General features: G+C 40.2%; 1 protein-coding gene across 2 annotated transcripts in view; it reads left to right on the top strand.

Moving 5' to 3' along the window:
- si:ch73-383l1.1 (receptor tyrosine-protein kinase erbB-4) overlaps positions 1–18,169 on the top strand; it is a 323,429-nt gene that overhangs the window by 242,066 nt on the left and 63,194 nt on the right. For both annotated transcript variants that reach the window (XM_017719311.2, XM_017719313.2), the window contains 4 exons: positions 1,279–1,369; positions 5,728–5,927; positions 9,250–9,382; positions 17,877–17,970. In XM_017719311.2, the coding sequence (XP_017574800.1) occupies positions 1,279–1,369; positions 5,728–5,927; positions 9,250–9,382; positions 17,877–17,970 (518 nt within the window). The remainder of the gene's footprint in view (positions 1–1,278; positions 1,370–5,727; positions 5,928–9,249; positions 9,383–17,876; positions 17,971–18,169) is intronic.

Here is an 18,169-nt window from a genome sequence, read left to right as displayed (position 1 = left end):
AATTAGAGAGGACCTATTGATTAAACAGCTTGAAAAACAGGTTGGGAAACTGGGGTTCGAGGATTGTACAGGCTTGCTCACTGGAAGTCAGTTTCACGGGAAGCTGCCAGTGTTATTTCTCTCTGCTTTGCACGGTAACGGTAACTTTGTCACACAGATTTCCCGTAATTTACTTCATGTGAATGGAATCGCTAAGAAATGCCAGCGTCCTTTGGAACTTGTGGAAAACAAGCTAAAATGACTGAAAGTTAACATAGAGCACCTAAGCTAACTGTAGAAAACTGAAGAAAAGGTTCCTCTGACCCTGTCTATGGCCAGTGTGCAGTATTTGTGAGTTTTACTAAAGATTTAATGACTCTTTAATGAAGATTCATCCATTATTGGCTATAAAATAAAAAGTAGGTCTGTTTATTATGTATGTATATGTATGCATCTATATTATCAATAATCTCAGTAATAAACAAAGTTTCAGTGGTCTAGTGCAAATTTTCTTCGGGAACACCTGGTTTTAGGAGGACACAGGGATGCAGAGTCATCCTGTGTTTTAGGTAAACTGTGTATTGTTGTAAATTGTCTCGTAAGTTACTGTGAAATTACAGTAGTAATTTCAAAAGGCATGGCTTGGAGAAGTCTAATATGGTACTATCCTCTGTATATTGCAGAACATAAAATATACTGTGCACATGTGGGTGTGAGTTTTATTAACTTTACATCTTACTTGAAACTGATTCTTTTCTTTGCCGTCTGTTTTACTGTTGTTTTTCCCTCATGTGGGCCACCGTAATGTGTTTGTTTGAAAAAGTCTACTGGATATTAAAGGCTCTGGCCTTTTGTCACTTTACACTTTTCCTCTAGACTGTGCTACATAGCTAATGGGGTGAAACTGCATTCCTATAATGAAAACCCCGGCAATATAAAAAAGAGCAATGACAGTTCTTGCACTTCTTCCCCACAGCTTCCTATTCTCAGGCACTTATCTGCCAAAATAATGCAGATCATTAAAACATGTGTAACCAGAGTGCACTTGCTAGCAAATAATACACCACCCTTTTTTGTGTGCTCACTTCCCAGTCATAGAAGAAAAGCCAGCCTGTGCATGAGCAGCTACGTTATGGTTATTTTACTGTTTCTTCTTGTTTCTGCCAAAGACTCAGTTTAAGGGTATTTCAGTATTGCACCTCGGAAACAGCACAAACACAGTTCGCCAGAAGTTTAATAGATCTAATCTTCCATGCCAATGCGTTTGAAATCAAGAATGATCAAATCTCTGGATTTCAGGTTTCCTAAACATCCAGTCATGGCCAGAGAACATGACGGACCTTGGCGTTTTCTCCAACCTTGCTACAATTGGAGGAAGATCCCTTTACAGGTGAGAACAAATGTGCACCAAATGCATAAATTTAAGCTAAGGTTCTTAAATGACTGGACAATCTCTTTTTTTTTCTGTTTTACATCAACATAAACCTCTCAGTTTTGCAATGAAATGACACAGCAATTAGGACTAATCACAGTTGGGGCAGATCTCAAAACCAACTACATGATGTTAGAACCAGTCAAAGACAGGGCCAATTGCAATGAGGAGGTCTTAAAAGAAACAATATGCTGGTTAGAACCAATCAAAGTCAAGAGGAGGTGAAAAAAGACATTAATTAGGATCATTCATAGCCAGGGTGAGTTCTCAGAACAAATTACATGATGATTTGGACCAGCCACAATCAGAGGAATGTCTTAGAACAAACGACTCGGTGATTAAGACCATGCCCAGTCAGGGAGAATGATTAGGACCAGTTACAGTCAAGGGGAGGTCTCGGAACAAAGAACACAGTGATCAGGACCAATCAGAGTCAAGGGGAGGTCTCAGAACAAAGAACACAGTGATCAGGACAAGTCACACTCAGGGGGAGGTCTCAGAGCAAATCCCATGATGATTTGGACCAATCACAGTCAGAGGTAGGTCTCAGAGCAAAGGACACAGTAATTAGGAACAATCACAGTTGGAGGGGGAGGTCTCATCAACTACGTGATGTATCGGACCAATCACATTCAGGCGATGGTCTTAAAACAAATGACAGAGTGATTAAGACCAATCACAGTCAGGGGGATGTCACCAAACAAACTATATGACCATTTGGACCGGTCACAATTAGGTCAGGGTGTTACAACAAACGACACAGAGATCAGGACCAATCACAGTTAGAGGTGGGAGGTCTCAGAGCAAAAGACACAGTGATAAGGGCCAATCATGACAGGGTAAGTTCTCAGAGCAAACAGCCTCAAACCAACACATGGTTTCTAGCTGAAAAGTCACTGTTGTGCCTGGAAACGTCATTTTCGTTTGAAGTGTTCTGATGGCTTTACTTCTAGCTCATTATTAGCATGACTGTCAGTGTTCATGAGCTCAGAAGCTGCAGTCGGGAGCAGAGGCTCATAAAGGCACATCGCCAAATCAACTTTGTCCTCTAACCCCACTTCTGTCTCCATCACTTCAAGTGTCTTGCCTGTGGTGAAATTTACCATAAGTAATTATTCAGAGTTATTTGCCCAGTTTGTTCAGTTCAGATCCACGGCACATCACTCATACTCTGGGTCTTGTGGATTTGGAGCCTCTGGGTTCTGAGTCGTTCCTTCCAGAGCCTTTCTGGCTTTTCTCCAGAGCAGCTTGGAAAGCAAAGATCCCTGCACTGATCATACTAATGAAGCGGTTTGTCCTGTTCAGGCCTCCTCCTGACTCCCGCCTTCAAACAGCCCCTTTGGTGCACTGAAAGACCTCCTTTGATTATTTATGTTTTTTTTTTTATCATTGGTTTACACTCCCTGATCTTGTCGGATCCAAGAGAGACTCTTTTTTTCATTAAGCTTTTTATTTTTTCCACACCTCTTGGACTTCGTTGATCTCAGCATGACTTCTGTGGTTCTGGAGAGATGGGTTGATAAAAAAAAAAAAAAAAGAAAAAAAATAGTTTCTTAAACCGTTACATAAACATATTTTTTTCCATTTCTTCCTCTCTTCGGCTGCTTCAGGTTCATAAATGTTTCAGTAACCGGTTCATTTTATCCTTCAGTGGATGTAGCTGATATTGGCTTCACTGATAAGACCAGAATTAAGCCTTAGAGGTTTATTACTCTGGTTCTGATGTGTAATTAAAGTGTAATCATGTACATAATTACATAAATAGTGACATAGTTACAGAGTGAATTAAGTTTGCCTTCTGGATTGATAGATTTTAGGCTGCATTTGAGCCTTTTCTTGTTTGTTTTGATGTCTGAAAATAGCAAAAACATGTAGAAGGTCTATATTTTCTTTCTATAAAAATGAGTGTGTGCCCTGCAATAACTTTATCAGATTCAAATCATTGTACAATAATTCCACTTTGATCAAAAACTGGACCGGTGTTGGCTAATCAGTTCTTTTCCTTACGATATTAGAAACCCACTTTTCGCCAAATTTTCTCTGCTTGTTTCAACAAAGAAACCTTCAAAACCTGCCATGTTGTGGTCCTTAATCAAGACATCATTGTTACCCAGTAATGTATCGGCTTCTGTGCACACTTGACTCCTGACTAGAATCTCAAAGGAATTGCACTGTCGTGCAGATTGCCACGTCAATCATATCAGCTTTTTCAATTCTGGGTCATGTTAGCGCATAATGCTTTCCCATTCAGTTAACAATACACTCCAGCATAAAAGTGCATGTTTGAAAGGGGCTTATGTCTTGAGAATTGAGGAAATAATTGTGGGGTATTGACTCTTGGAGTCAACTCCTCAGAAGGTAGTCCCAAGTTCCTGGCAAATTCTTGTTGAGCCATAGTTAAGGCAGTGTTTGCTGGGCTACACTCCCAAAAAAAGTTACTAAACTGGGATTGCATCCCTTTTGACACTGGGGTGTTACGCTCAAGGTCTTCTGGACCTTTAGTCAGGGAATGTAACTGTACCATATTTCATTACTGTTGCATTTTCTTAGTTGTACTGACTCCCCGTCTTTCCTCCAACCTTTTCGTTTTATTGTTCTGTTTTCGGATATGAAAGGGTACAACTATGTACATTTCCCTCAGAAAAACCTATTTAGGGTACACTTTTGGACATTAAAGCCACTGTTGTACCTTTGAGGGAACATTTACACCGTTTGTACCTTGACAAATAAAAATGTATGTGTACAGTACTTTTATTTTTGATGGTGCAAGTCGGTTTAGGCTATTGAGCATTGATTTTTTTCAAGACTTTATGACTTGATGACGCTCTAAAAAAAAGGTACTGAACTTTCACTGAGATTGTACCCTTCTTGCCACTGTAGTGTTCAGGTACATTTTTCACTCATCAAGGTACAAACAATGGAAATGTTCCCTCAAAGATACAACAGTGGTATAAGGTCCAGTTGGGTACCTTAAATACCTTTTTCCAGGTGAAATGTACATAGTTGTACCTTTTCATAACCTAATGTTTTAAAACAGAACAATAAAACACAAAGCCTGGAGACGAGATGGGGTACCCTCAAGGGTACTTTAGTTTGAGAACAGAATTGTACCATAATCCATTGAAATGATATGTTAGTAATTATGTTGACTCTCTACACCTTGCCTTGACCCAGGGCCAGGAGGGCCAGTGTCCAGCACAGCTTGGAGATTTCCATACTCAAACACACCCACTATGCCAGGCAATTAACGGATGAGTGTAATCTGGTGTGTTTGAGTAGGTAAATCACCAAACCGTGCAGGAAACTGGGCCTCTAGGACCAAAGTCCTGCACCCCTGCCCCAAGCCTTTTATTTAATTCTTCTATTTTAAAACATTACCTTATTTAAGGTACACAGTTGGACCTTAAGACCACTGTTGTACCTTACAGTTGTACCTTTACATTGTCCTAAATTGATGACCAAAAGTGTGCCTGCACAGTACCTTTTAGTAGTGTTATAATTAGGGCAGATATATTTCAGGAATCCTGGTGTTGACTCTGTTTCCGATTTCAGCTCATGGGAATGAATGGATCTTGCAAGAGATTCAAGAGACTCCCCACAAAGTTCCATGCAAATTCTTTTCTCAATTCTTAAATCCATAAGCCGTTTTCACAGGTGCTTTTGCCTGGGAATTTAATGGTAATGAAATCAGAGTTGATCAAATGGATGTGGCAATCTACCTGCATGACACCGAGTACAATTCCTGTGAGGTTACAGGTAAGGATTAGGCAGGTGTGTGTGAACAGAAGCCAATATATGACAGAGAAAACAACATTGCCTTAATTATTGCCACCAAAGCTGAAGGATTCTGAGGTGATTTTGTTTTTCTAGTGCTTTCAGATTTCATGACTGAAAAAAGGTCACTAGAATGCATTTTGTACATGATCCTGGTGGCATACCAAACTGCAGAATCTGCCTCTCTAGGGTGCTTCTTAAACATCTCGAATCTTCTGCATGAAATCAAGTTTGTTAAACATGTATTCATGTAGATACTCACACTGAAGTTTTGGTGTTAATCTTACTCTAGTGTTTGGTAAGAAAGCACTATTACTTGCCTAAAATATGTAGACATAGATCCTTGAAACTGTGGCGTATGTCTTTCCTGACTTCTCTTACATTTGCTCCCACATTGCCACACAACATCAGGCACCCGTGATACCAGAGGAAAGGCTGAACTTCAGTTCACCAAACACACTTTGGTTTTGGTGATCCGTGTGATCGGCTCTTGACTCCAAGTTTGACCCTCGCATTTACGGTCGTTTCCTTTGTTTCTCCAGTGGGATCTCTCTGCTGATCCTGAAGCAGCGCTGGATCACCTCCCTCCAGTTCCAGTCCCTGCAGGAGATCAGCGCAGGAAATGTCTACATCACCAACAACAGCCAGCTGTGCTACTACAACACCGTCAACTGGACCGGTCTGTTCCGCACCAGTGGTCAGAGAGCCCTTATCAAGAGCAACAAGGACCCACGAGAATGCAGTAAGTGCTCAGAAGTTTCAGCTTCGGCAGTTTGGAATCGGTTTAAATACTTTAAAGCCAATTTTGTTGCTGATTGGTTTATAAAAGGACGCAACTCCACACCTTCATGAGATTCAAATCGTTTGTAGAACTAGAACTGCCCAGAGTGATCAAGGCCTGTAGGTGGTTCCATGACAGCTGTGAAAGGTGTAGAACCTTTTAATTAAAATTCGTTTTTGAAAGGTAAAATCTCGAGGCTACAAACAGACAATCAGAGTAATATTTCTCATTTAAACACATCGTTTTTCATGGCAGGATCTAAACTGAAATATTCTTTTCAAAGACAAAGCTGGCAGAAACAAAACATAGATGTTGCCCACGGTCACCAGATGAAGATGCTGGCAGACCAAGAGCCGCTTCCAATTCCAGACGGTGTTAGTTGTAATTAGTGTGCTCATGGCTCTGTGGTGAGGAGGATCAATGGCTCTAGCTGCTTTATTCATTCGGCCGTTTATCCACTCTGACCGTCAAAGCAGGCTAATGCACACATGCCAGGCCAGTAGCCTCCACAGAGGCATAATGTTTACACACATGCTTTGCTATGAAAACTGAAGATAAGACAAGTCAGTTAGGGAGGATGGTGAACTTTATCCCTTAGAGGCAACATCTCAGTTTTTGGTCTGATATGATGTATTTATTGATAATGTTGGCTGATAACAGTTGCTACAGTAACTCTGAGAGAACTTCGAGAACTTTTTTGGAGCTCTAAATTATTGAGGAGAAATGGCCTGAATCTGTACAGTTGCATTAATTAAGCATGGCCATTGCTGCAAGCCCAATACCTTGTACTAGGTGTGTGCAGTATGGAAAAAAAACATCACTGCCACATCTTAAAAATACTACTGAAAACTATGAACAATCTTATACATATTGTGCTGCACTAAATCCATTTACCCTATGTAATGTTGTCTCAGGTTAACAAACCCAGAAACGAAGGGAAGAGTTTCAATAAACCAGTAAAATGCTTGTGCTTGGTCTTCATCTCTTGGTGGGCAAATTTATACCTTAGTCTTTGTGTAAAAAAAATATTTTGATACATTTATTTTTGGTTTAAATGTTGAACTGCAAGAAATCAATGCATTACTTCCCTGTGTTGCATCATCATAACATTACATTGAATAGAATTAGTAATTTTAAGTTTTTTTTAGCGTATTTGCTCAGTTTTGCTCCAAATATTTTGATTGAGTTATTTTTTCCATTGCTGCACATTTTGTTCACTTTTTTGCATGTAATAGAGAGTTAAACTGGACTAATTATGCTCTCCACATTGAAACATATAACACTGTCATTTCTTTCCATCGTTGCACAGTGTTGCCTCTAGGCAACGTATCTCAAAGGTCCCCAGCACATTAATTTTTTCTTTTTTTTTTTAATGTTATAGAGTTCAAATGGACTTATTGTGCTCTCTACATTGAAACATATATCATTTCTTTCCATCTTTGCACAGCGTTGCCTCTAGGCAACATATGTCAATCGGACCCGAACACATGACTTTTTTTTCATTTTTTTACATGTAATAGTGGGTTAAACTGGACTAATTATGTTCTCCACATTGAAACATATGACTCTGTATCATTTCTTCCTGTCGTTGCACAGTGTTGCCTCTAGGCAACATATCTCAAAGGTCCCCAACACATTAATTTTTTCTTTTTCTTTTTTTTTCTTTTTTTTTGCATGTAATAGAATTAAACTGGACTCATTGTGCTCTCTATCTCAAAGGTCCCCAACACATTACTTTTTTCTTTTTCTTTTTCTTTTTCTTTTAATGTAATAGGGGGTTAAACTGGACTTATTGTGCTCTCTACATTGAAACATATATCATTTCTTTCCATCTTTGCACAGCGTTGCCTCTAGGCAACATGTGTCAAAAGATCATTAACATATGACTTTTTTGCACATAGTAGATAGTAAAATTGGACTGATTATGTACATTGAAACACATGAAACCAGTCTTTATCACTTCTTTTCGTCATCAACATTTTTCGGGCAACTTTTTTGCATGTTATAGAAGGTTAATCTGGACTCCACCTTGAAATTCTTGTTTCAGGACTTCAGGTCAGTACTGACAATATCCACAGTATGGTCACAATAAAAAACATACTGTGACATAATTGATCGTGATGGCAATATATCATCATATCGCCCAACCCTCCCATTCACTGACCACTTCATGAGCTTTAGCTGTACTACGATACACACTCGTATCGGCTACCCTCTACTCCATACATCACCGGTCAGTTTCTGACCACAGAGCTGCTTTGGTCCAGATATTATTTGGGCGGTAGACTAATTCTCAGCCCAGCAGTGACACAGATATAACAGTGTGTGTGGAGATGGTAGAAGAGTGTATCAGACACAGTGATGGTTTTTCGCACATCAGTGTCACTGTCAAGAGCAGCTCTGTGGTCAGAAACTGACCATTGATGAAGGACCAGCAAGGTGGAAGGGGAAGTAAGCAAACATGCAGTGAATGTGAACTTGTAAATTGGCAGAGAGACTAATCAGGGCAGCAGAAACATGAAGTCCTAATGCACGAACAACATCCAGAAGAAAATGATGGCAGGTTTATTAAATAGAGCAGCGATGCAGCAACTTCATCTCCAGCTTATTTGGAAGTGTGTAATTATCACTTAACTACTTGTCATAAGTAATTATCTGTTGCGTTCTCATTCATAGCCGTTCACTTAAGACAAGTGCCTCATTTTTGAGCGCTGTGTATGTGTGTGTGTTTGTATTACTATCATTACGGGAACATCGTGAGGTGCTCAGAAGGAGAACATGACATTTTTGCTCAAGTAAAATTCTTGTTTTTTTTGTTTTTTTTTAACCACAATTTTTTTTTAAAAACTAGAGAAGAAAAATCGCCTTTTGGATACTGAAGTTAAAGTTAGGGTACAATAGTACAGTAATACACACACACACACACACACACACACACACACACATCTTCTTAGCTGCTTCTCCTTCAGGGTCGCGGGGGTTGCCGGAGCCTATCGCGGAAGGCAGGATACACCCTGGACAGGTCGTCAGTCCATCACAGGGCTACAGTAATAGAGTAATGCAAAAATCAATAGAAATTAAAGGAAGTCCTCACTAGTAATTTAAGACAAACGTGTGTGTTTGTGTGCACCAGGTTTATGACATTATGACTGGGGTCCCCACAGCGTAAATCATTCTTTATGTGAAGATGTTTTAGAGGTTTATGGTGAATGTTTGGGTAAGTCTCTAAGTGAAGTCCCCACACTGACAGAATGCACCGTGTGTGTGTGTGTGTGTTTGACAGCTCATGAGCGGATGGTGTGTGATAAGCTGTGTTCAGAAGCTGGATGTTGGGGTCCCGGTCCGGATCAGTGTCTGTCCTGCAGGTTCTACAGTCGAGGCAGAACCTGCGTGAAGTCCTGCAGCCTCTACAGTGGGTGAGTGCTCGTGAATCGGATCGTGGTGAACTGTGAGATTTCCTGGTGAATCATTGAGAGGAAACTGGATACAAAGAATTCCGGTTTAAATAAACAGTAAAGGACGAGAAGAAAGCGGAGGAATAAGAAAACCTGCTTAACGGGAAAAATCAGCCTGGAATCAAAACTGCGTTACCGTCCTTTTCTTTCCTCCTGTCTTTCTTTCTTTTCTTTCCTCCTGTCTTTCTTCCTTTCTTTCCTCCTGTCTTTCTTCCTTTTCTTTCCTCCTGTCTTTCTTCCATTTCTATCCTCCTGTCTTTCTTCCTTTTCTTTCCTCCTGTCTTTCTTCCATTTCTTTCCTCCTGTTTTTCTTCCTTTTCTTTCCTCCTGTCTTTCTTCCATTTCTATCCTCCTGTCTTTCTTCCTTTTCTTTCCCCCTGTCTTTCTTCCATTTCTTTACTCCTGTTTTTCTTCCTTTTCTTTCCTCCTGTCTTTCTTCCATTTCTATCCTCCTGTCTTTCTTCCATTTCTTTCCTCCTGTTTTTCTTCCTTTTCTTTCCTCCTGTCTTTCTGCCTTTTCTTTCCTCCTGGCTTTCTTCCTTTTCTTTCCTCCTGTCTTTCTTCCTTTTCTTTCCCCTGTCTTTCTTCCTTTTCTTTCCTCCTGGCTTTCTTCCTTTTCTTTCCTCCTGTCTTTCTTCCTTTTATTTCCTCCTGTTTTTCTTCCTTTTCTTTCCTCCTGTCTTTCTTCCATTTCTATCCTCCTGTCTTTCTTCCTTTTCTTTCCTCCTGTCTTTCTTCCATTTCTTTCCTCCTGTTTTTCTTCCTTTTCTTTCCTCCTGTCTTTCTGCCTTTTCTTTCCTCCTGGCTTTCTCCCTTTTCTTTCCTCCTGTCTTTCATCCTTTTCTTTCCCCTGTCTTTCTTCCTTTTCTTTCCTCCTGGCTTTCTTCCTTTTCTTTCCTCCTGTCTTTCTTCCTTTTCTTTCCTCCTGGCTTTCTTCCTTTTATTTCCTCCTGTTTTTCTTCCTTTTCTTTCCTCCTGTCTTTCTTCCTTTTCTTTCCTCCTGTCTTTCTTCCTTTTCTTTCCTCCTGTCTTTCTGCCTTTTCTTTCCTCCTGGCTTTCTTCCTTTTCTTTCCTCCTGTCTGTCTTCCTTTTCTTTCCTCCTGTCTTTCTTTCTTTCTTCCTTTTCTTTCCTCCTGTCTTTCTTCCTTTTCTTTCCCCTGGCTTTCTTCCTTTTCTTTCCTCCTGGCTTTCTTCCTTTTCTTTCCTCCTGTCTTTCTTCCTTTTCTTTCCTCCTGTCTTTCTTCCTTTTCTTTCCTCCTGTCTTTCTTCCTTTTCTTTCCTCCTGTCTTTCTGCCTTTTCTTTCCTCCTGTCTTTCTTCCTTTTCTTTCCTCCTGTTTTTCTTCCTTTTCTTTCCTCCTGTCTTTCTTCCTTTTTTTTCCTCCTGTCTTTCTTCCTTTTCTTTCCTCCTGTCTTTCTTCCTTTTCTTTCCTCCTGTCTTTCTTTCTTTTCTTTCCTCCTGGCTTTCTTCTTTTTCTTTCCTCCTGTCTTTCTTCCTTTTCTTTCCTCCTGTCTTTCTTCCTTTTATTTCCTCCTGTTTTTCTTCCTTTTCTTTCCTCCTGTCTTTCTTCCTTTTCTTTCCTCCTGTCTTTCTTTCTTTTCTTTCCTCCTGGCTTTCTTCCTTTTCTTTCCTCCTGGCTTTCTTCCTTTTCTTTCCTCCTGGCTTTCTTCCTTTTCTTTCCTCCTGTCTGTCTTCCTTTTCTTTCCTCCTGGCTTTCTTCCTTTTCTTTCCTCCTGTCTGTCTTCCTTTTCTTTCCTCCTGTCTTTCTTTCTTTCTTCCTTTTCTTTCCTCTTGTCTTTCTTCATTTTCTTTCCTCCTGTCTTTCTTTCTTTTCTTTCCTCCTGGCTTTCTTCCTTTTCTTTCCTCCTGTCTTTCTTCCTTTTCTTTCCTCCTGTCTTTCTTTCTTTCTTCCTTTTCTTTCCTCCTGTCTTTCTTTCTTTTCTTTCCTCCTGTCTTTCTTTCTTTTCTTTCCTCCTGTCTTTCTTTCTTTCTTCCTTTTCTTTCCTCCTGTCTTTCTTCCTTTTCTTTCCTCCTGTCTTTCTTCCTTTTCTTTCCTCCTGTCTTTCTTCCTTTTCTTTCCTCCTGTCTTTCTTTCTTTTCTTTCCTCCTGTCTTTCTTCCTTTTCTTTCCTCCTGTCTTTCTTTCTTTTCTTTCCTCCTGTCTTTCTTCCTTTTCTTTCCTCCTGTCTTTCTTTATTTTCTTTCCTCCTGTCTTTCCTTCTTTCTTTCTTTTTTTGTTCTTTCTGTCTTTCCCTCTTTCGTTCTTTCTTTTGCTTTCTCATTCTTTCTCTTTTTCTTTCTTTCTTACTTTGTTTTATTTTCTTTATGTATTTCTTTTTTTCTTTCATTGTTTTTCCTCTTCTTTCTTTCCATCTATAATTCTTTCTCTTTCTTACTTTTTTCTTTCTTTCATCTCTTTTCTTCTTTTTTCTTTATTTTTCCTCTTCTTTCTTACTCTTTCTTTCATTTGAGTTTCTTTTTTCCTTTCTTATGTACTTTTTTCTCATTTTCTTTCTTTCTCTCTTCATCCGTTTGTTTTAGTCTTATTTTTTGTTTGATGGTTTCTTTTTGCTTGCTTTTTTTCTTTTTTGGCCTTCTTTTTATTTTTTTATTTCTTCTCCTTTGTTTCCTGTGTTTTCCTATTCTTTCTTTCTTTCTTGCTGTCTTGCTGTCTTGCTTGCTTCTTTCTTTCATTTTTTTTCTTTCTTAATTTCTCTTTTTAATTTCTCTTTAATTCCTACCTTTTTTTCTCTTTCTGTCTTTCAGGAAATGCAAATGTGCAAATTATGATTCCCCCAAACAGCTGAAAGCCACACCTGTTCTGCTTTAGAGTCTTCAACATAGCCTCGTTTACACCGATAGAGTTTAATTCATCCTCTTCCGCAGCTTCACGAGGAGCCACCTGAGACGCTTTTCTATCAGAATTAAACTTAAATAAAGAGATTAATACTTAATAGATGAACCTTTAAAATTAGACTAAAAACCCACACCTGGGCATGAACCTCAGTGTTTGTATCTGTTAGAGAATCAAATTTCAGATGATGAAACATCTGTTCACTCGGGTGTGTCCAGCATTGGACTGCGTCTCTTTACACTGTAAGTCTGTAATACGGACAGCGTCAACACCTTCCCCTCCTACACAGCGCGAACACACATCCCTACACCGGACTGGACAGGAGATGCGAGTCTGACAAAAAGACAAGACCGGTCCAGTCCAGTGGGACCATTAAAAAAACGGCATTTGTGGATGGGAACGTTTTTCCCCCGCTGTATTCCTCAAACAATAGCGGCGCTCCACTCTGCACTCTGTGTGAATGAGGCTCCCCAGCGATGGAGAATTTTAATTTAGTGCCTGACAATGGGCTGTCGCTGCGGGGGAGCGTCGGGGGGGTGGGGGTGGGGGGTTGACGGGTGGAGGCGAGCTTGTTGTGCTTTGCTTGGCTTTCTTTATTTCTGTTCATTCTGGTTTTCTAACCTTTATTGTCGTCCCACTGAGACCTGCCCAAAACCTGCTCTGTGAACTGCTGGTGGTGATTCATAAAAAACCATGAACACATAATAAAAAACCTTTACATTGAAATTCGACCATAACTACCTGCAGAAAATGCAACCATAATTAAAGTCACCAACTTCATAGTTTGTCGGTTTGTCGATAGACCCCTTTTCCCCTCAGACTGCACAATTCCCCCCTTGGACACTGTATATATTGTGTTTTATCTGATGAAGCACTCGTATTCCTTCATATAATGGATAGTTCTGGTCCTAAAACCTGATTGGCTGCAGCGTCTTCAATGCCACTGTAAAATCCAGTGCACGCCCACCTATGACTGCCTCACAGCGACTGAACTGTCTGTTAACATGCCATGAAAAGAAAAGCCCTTGTGCTGTTAATGGAATAATCTTTGACTCTAATGCTGTTTGAATGGACCATGAAGTGAACTGGTGAAGTAAGAACCCGGTTCTTTTGTTTAAACTGAGGGGCTGACAACTTATGTTCTTAACTAGAACCGGGCTGGTCAACTAGCTAACAGCCTAAACAACTCCATCATTAATACCACTGGTTTGAGTTAAAGTTCTTACGCTCTGACTCCACTTGAATGCCTCAAATGTCCATGTTTCAGTCAGAAGTAACGTCAAACCTAGACTGAATCCCAAATTGCTCTTCTAGCTTGGAATGTTTTGAAATTCTAACCTCTAGATCCAAACACTGCATCATTTATCAAGTGTGGATGTGTCTGAGTCCTAAATTAGCTGTATTTTGCAATGTTCAGGATGCTGCAGGATCCAGTATCTAAACTCCTATGTAGTGCACCATGTAGGGAGCAGCGAGCTGTTTGAGATTCAGCCCCAGCGTGAGAAGAGGGGGTTGCTGGATTGGTGCTAAATAAGACTTGCTGTGGTAATTTGGTGACCAAAATGTACCTATAAAGTGAAAGATTTTGGCATTAAACAGTGCTGTGATGTCGTATCTTAATTGCTATACAAGAAAAAGTTGAAAAGTTGAAATAAAAATTAAATTACCACAATATACAGCGATGGATGACTGAACGTTCTCCTCAGTCAGCAGTCCATGGTTGCTTGGCAATGATGCCATACTCTGAGCAGAATACTTGTTTATGTTGATTATTATTAATAAAAACTGGGATTTTAATAAAAAACTCGGCTAGATTTTATAAGCTACTGCAATTTTATCACAGGGAAGGGAGGTTTAGGCACACTGTAGTAGTGGTGGAGCAGCTACAGTAGCCTGTGAAAAACAATGAAGGATGATAAATTCATAATTCTACTCACCTGAACCATCAGGACAATTGAGCTGTTTGGAAAACGCTGCCACAGCAGAGAGAGCTGGAAATTTACCATAGCCTTACTTATTGGTGCCCTTATAACAATCCAATGTCTTATAGATACACATTAATAAAACACTACATGCAGATGTTATTTAATGTTATTTATCAAGCTATTTGAAGTTAAATTAGTCCTCAGTAGATCTCTGGCAGCTCTCATGTCCAAGATAGTGATCATCACCATTGAAGGATCGTCATTGGGGTTACTTGTCAATCATCAGTGATACCCCATTACGTCAGCCAGGCCTGTTATTTAAGGAAAATAGTCTCTGTTTTAACCAGATTACAGTTTTTAGTGTAACGTGAAATTTTCTTTGCACTATTGTTATGCAGACGACTGTAATTAACAGCTTTAGATCTGTGGGACTCTTGTTATCTCTGCAAGCTGCTTCTATAAAAAGTCTAGTGAAATGGATACAAAGATTTCCCTCTAATGGACGTCTTTCATATTTATATCTTAACCCTTTAACATTCAAGGTTTATTATATACTAAGACGTATTACACATTAACTACAGGGACTTCAATGCAAATTAATGGAGCTATTCTTAGTTTATAGAAGTGTGTAATAAAGCTGTGGGCCTGCCGGTGGGCCCATGGCTCGGTAAGAGGATCCACATTTTCCATATTTTTAAAATTCTAGATATATTTTAGTTTGTTCTGCTGTTCAGCCCTTAGAGCCAAGAAGCACTCTTGCATTAAGTAGAGAGGTTTAAAGGTTACAAACATGTGGCTAAAAATATTAATTGGCCCCTAATTAATAATTCATGGTCCAGAAAAGGATGGCATGCCCGCACCAGGTAAGGGGAGAGGAGCTGCCCCAGGTGGAGGAGTTTAAGTATCTCGGGGTCTTGTTCACAAGTGATGGGAAGAGGGATTGTGAGATCGGCTGCAGGCTGGGACAGGCGGCAGCAGTAATGTGGTCACTGTACTGGACTGTAGTGGTGAAGAGGGAGCTGAGCCATAAGGCGAAGCTCTGTTTGCCGGTCAGTCCACATCCTGACCCTCACCTGTGGTCATGAGCTGTGGGTAATGACTGAAAGAATGAGATCGCGAATACAAGCGGCGGAAATGAGCCTCTTCGCCGGGTGGTGGGCTACACTCTATTTGATAGGATGAGGAGCTCAATCATCCGGGAGGAGTTCAGAGTAGAGCTGCTACTCCTCTACATTGAGAGGAGCCAGTTGAGGTGGTTCAGGCCCACTGGGTGCCTCCCAGTCAGGATGTAGCAGCCATGGCCTACTGGAATGAGACCCTGGGGTCGTCCTAGGACCTGCTGGAGGGATTATATCTCCAATTTGGCCTGGGAATAGCTTGAGGTCCCCGGGAATGAGCTTTAGGAAGTTGTGGGGGGGGCAATGGCATCTGGGGTTCTCTGCTCTCCCAACAAACTCCTGTAACCACATCTGGACTAAGCAGTTGATGATGATGGTGATGATGATGATGATGAATTACATGGTGCACTAACATGCCCCCACAATCAAATGAACGAATACTACCAATGTCGTGCAGCAGTGATTGTATCAATTTGTCTCTACATTTCCCTTCAATACTCATTCATTTTTAAAGACATCTTCGATTAGCCAAAACTTATGTCAGTGCGTTTCCCTCTAGGAACCCAGTTTTGCATTCCTAATATGAGTCATAAGCTTGAACTACTCCTCGATGACGAGTTTAAAACACAACGCTGGCGCTCGCAGCCTCCCTTCCATCTGATATCGGGTAATGGAGGTGTCTGGAGCATCATTAAGTACATTTCATTAGCATTGCACTGTGTTACAGCCTCTTTATTAGCTGGATTGATTAGATTCTTTAAAGCGGAGCAGTAGCTCTTTTTTCTGCACTGCTACACTAGATTGCCAAAAGTATTCGCTTGTCTGCCTTCACACATTCCAGAAGCACATTCGTGAGGTCAGACACTGATGCTGGACGAGAAGGCCTGGCTCACAGTCTCCGCTCTAATTCATCCCAAAGGTGTTCTATGGGGTTGAGGTCAGGACTCTGTGCAGGCCAGTCGAGTTCTTCCACACCAAACTGGTTCATCCGTGTCTTTATGGACCTGCTTTGTGCACTGGTGTTCAGTCATGTTGGAGCAGGAAGGGGTCGTCCCCAAACTGTTCCCACAAAGTTGGGAGCATGAAATTGTCCAGAATCTCTTGGTGATGAAGCATTAAGAGTTCCTTTCACTGGAACTAAGGGGCCGAGCCCAACTCCTGAAAAACAGCCCCACACCATGATCCCCCCTCCACCAAACTTTACACTCGGCACAATGCGGTCAGACAAGTACCGTCTCCTGACTCGGTAAGTTTCTCTAGAACAGCGTTTCACATCAAACCAATCTGATTGACTTTGTTTACATCTTAACTGCCTGTTTTGAGTCTTAAGGCTCATTATTTAGTAAGTAGTCTGTAAATAATATTCAGATTATGTGGTTCTGAGAAATGAAGTGTGGGCCCATTTCTCAACTTCTTGTTTAGCATGTTAGCATTTTTGCAACTCTGCCAGTCGCTGGCTTATATGGAGAGAGAGAGAGAGAGACAGGTATTGACAGCTCGTCCAGGTGGTTTCCCAGCGGGCTCAGTCGGTGGGCCGCCTGCAGCCATCTGTTGGGATGAATCGGAGGGACGGTTGTTTGCCGAGTTCTCCGGCAGTCTGCTGCAGGAAAAGCAGCGTTTGCCAATGAATTACTCTGCAGTAAATTATGCATGGATCCTCTTTCTCAGGTCTGTTTAGCATATTGACCTAACCCTGGGCTCTTCACGGTGGACCCGGTCCAGGCTTCGCAGGCCAGGGGGCTTTGAGTTTTAGAGGAAATAGAGCAACACAGTAATAAGAACAGGCCAAAGTTGATATCTCAGGTTTTGCTGATGTTGCTGAAACAGGAGGCCTCAGATTGGTGCGGTGAAGCGCTTCTTCCTCACAACAGCTTTAATATGGCAAAAAGAAAAGAAATAAACAAATAAAAGCCAAAGAAAAAGATAAATGAAAACTGTAATAATAATAAAATCAACAGCAAGAAAATAACAACAATCAACAAGTGAAGGTAATATAATAATAATAATAATAATAATAATAACAATAATATTAACACTAAATTACATTTTGATATTTGATATTATTATTATTATTATATAAAGAAATTATGAAATTCTAAGAGAAATATTAAAATAATAAATAAGGTAAAAAATAAACCAGTTTAAAAAAACAATAACAAAAATGCAAAGAAATGATAAAAAAATGAAAAAAACTATTTAAAAAGTTAAAAAATCAAAAATGGGAAACTGAAAGAAGTAAATAATTAAATATTATTAAATTCTTAATCTAAATTCTGAATGAAAAAACAATTATACAATACAAGTATAATTAATAAATAAATTAAGTAAATTAATAAATAAATTTAGAATATGTTTCTGACGATGATTAAATGGTCTTTGAATGAGTTCATTTTGTTTTATAGTTGGGCATTTTTATCATATTAATTCTAATAAGTAAAGAAATTGTAGAGGACAAATGACCAGGATTCACTGTGTCTCCGAGGAATCTCGGGTAGTGTGTGAGGCATTTTTCTCTGAGATGCTGGACGTCTTGCTAACGGTGTGTGTGTTTTTCTTTCAGGGAGGTTCGTGAGTTCGTTAATGGCTCAGTGTGTGTGGAGTGTGACAGCCAGTGTGAGAGAGCCGGAGATAAAACCCTGACCTGCCACGGCCCAGTAAGAGGGACTTTCTTCACTCTCCTTCCTTTTATGTCTTCCTTTGGGAATCCTCTCCAACTCTGAGGGTCGCTTGTGCTTATTGTTTATTTTCTTCATGCAAATGCTGGAACGCTGGCGGCTCGTCAAACCCGACCGTTAGAAGTCATGAGAGCAGAAGATAAATTCTGCTTTTAAGTGACGCATCTGACCATAAATA

Source organism: Pygocentrus nattereri, chromosome 12 (assembly GCF_015220715.1).
Source record: "Pygocentrus nattereri isolate fPygNat1 chromosome 12, fPygNat1.pri, whole genome shotgun sequence".
Lineage (NCBI taxonomy): Eukaryota > Metazoa > Chordata > Actinopteri > Characiformes > Serrasalmidae > Pygocentrus > Pygocentrus nattereri.
This window is presented reverse-complemented; position numbering and strand designations above follow the sequence as displayed.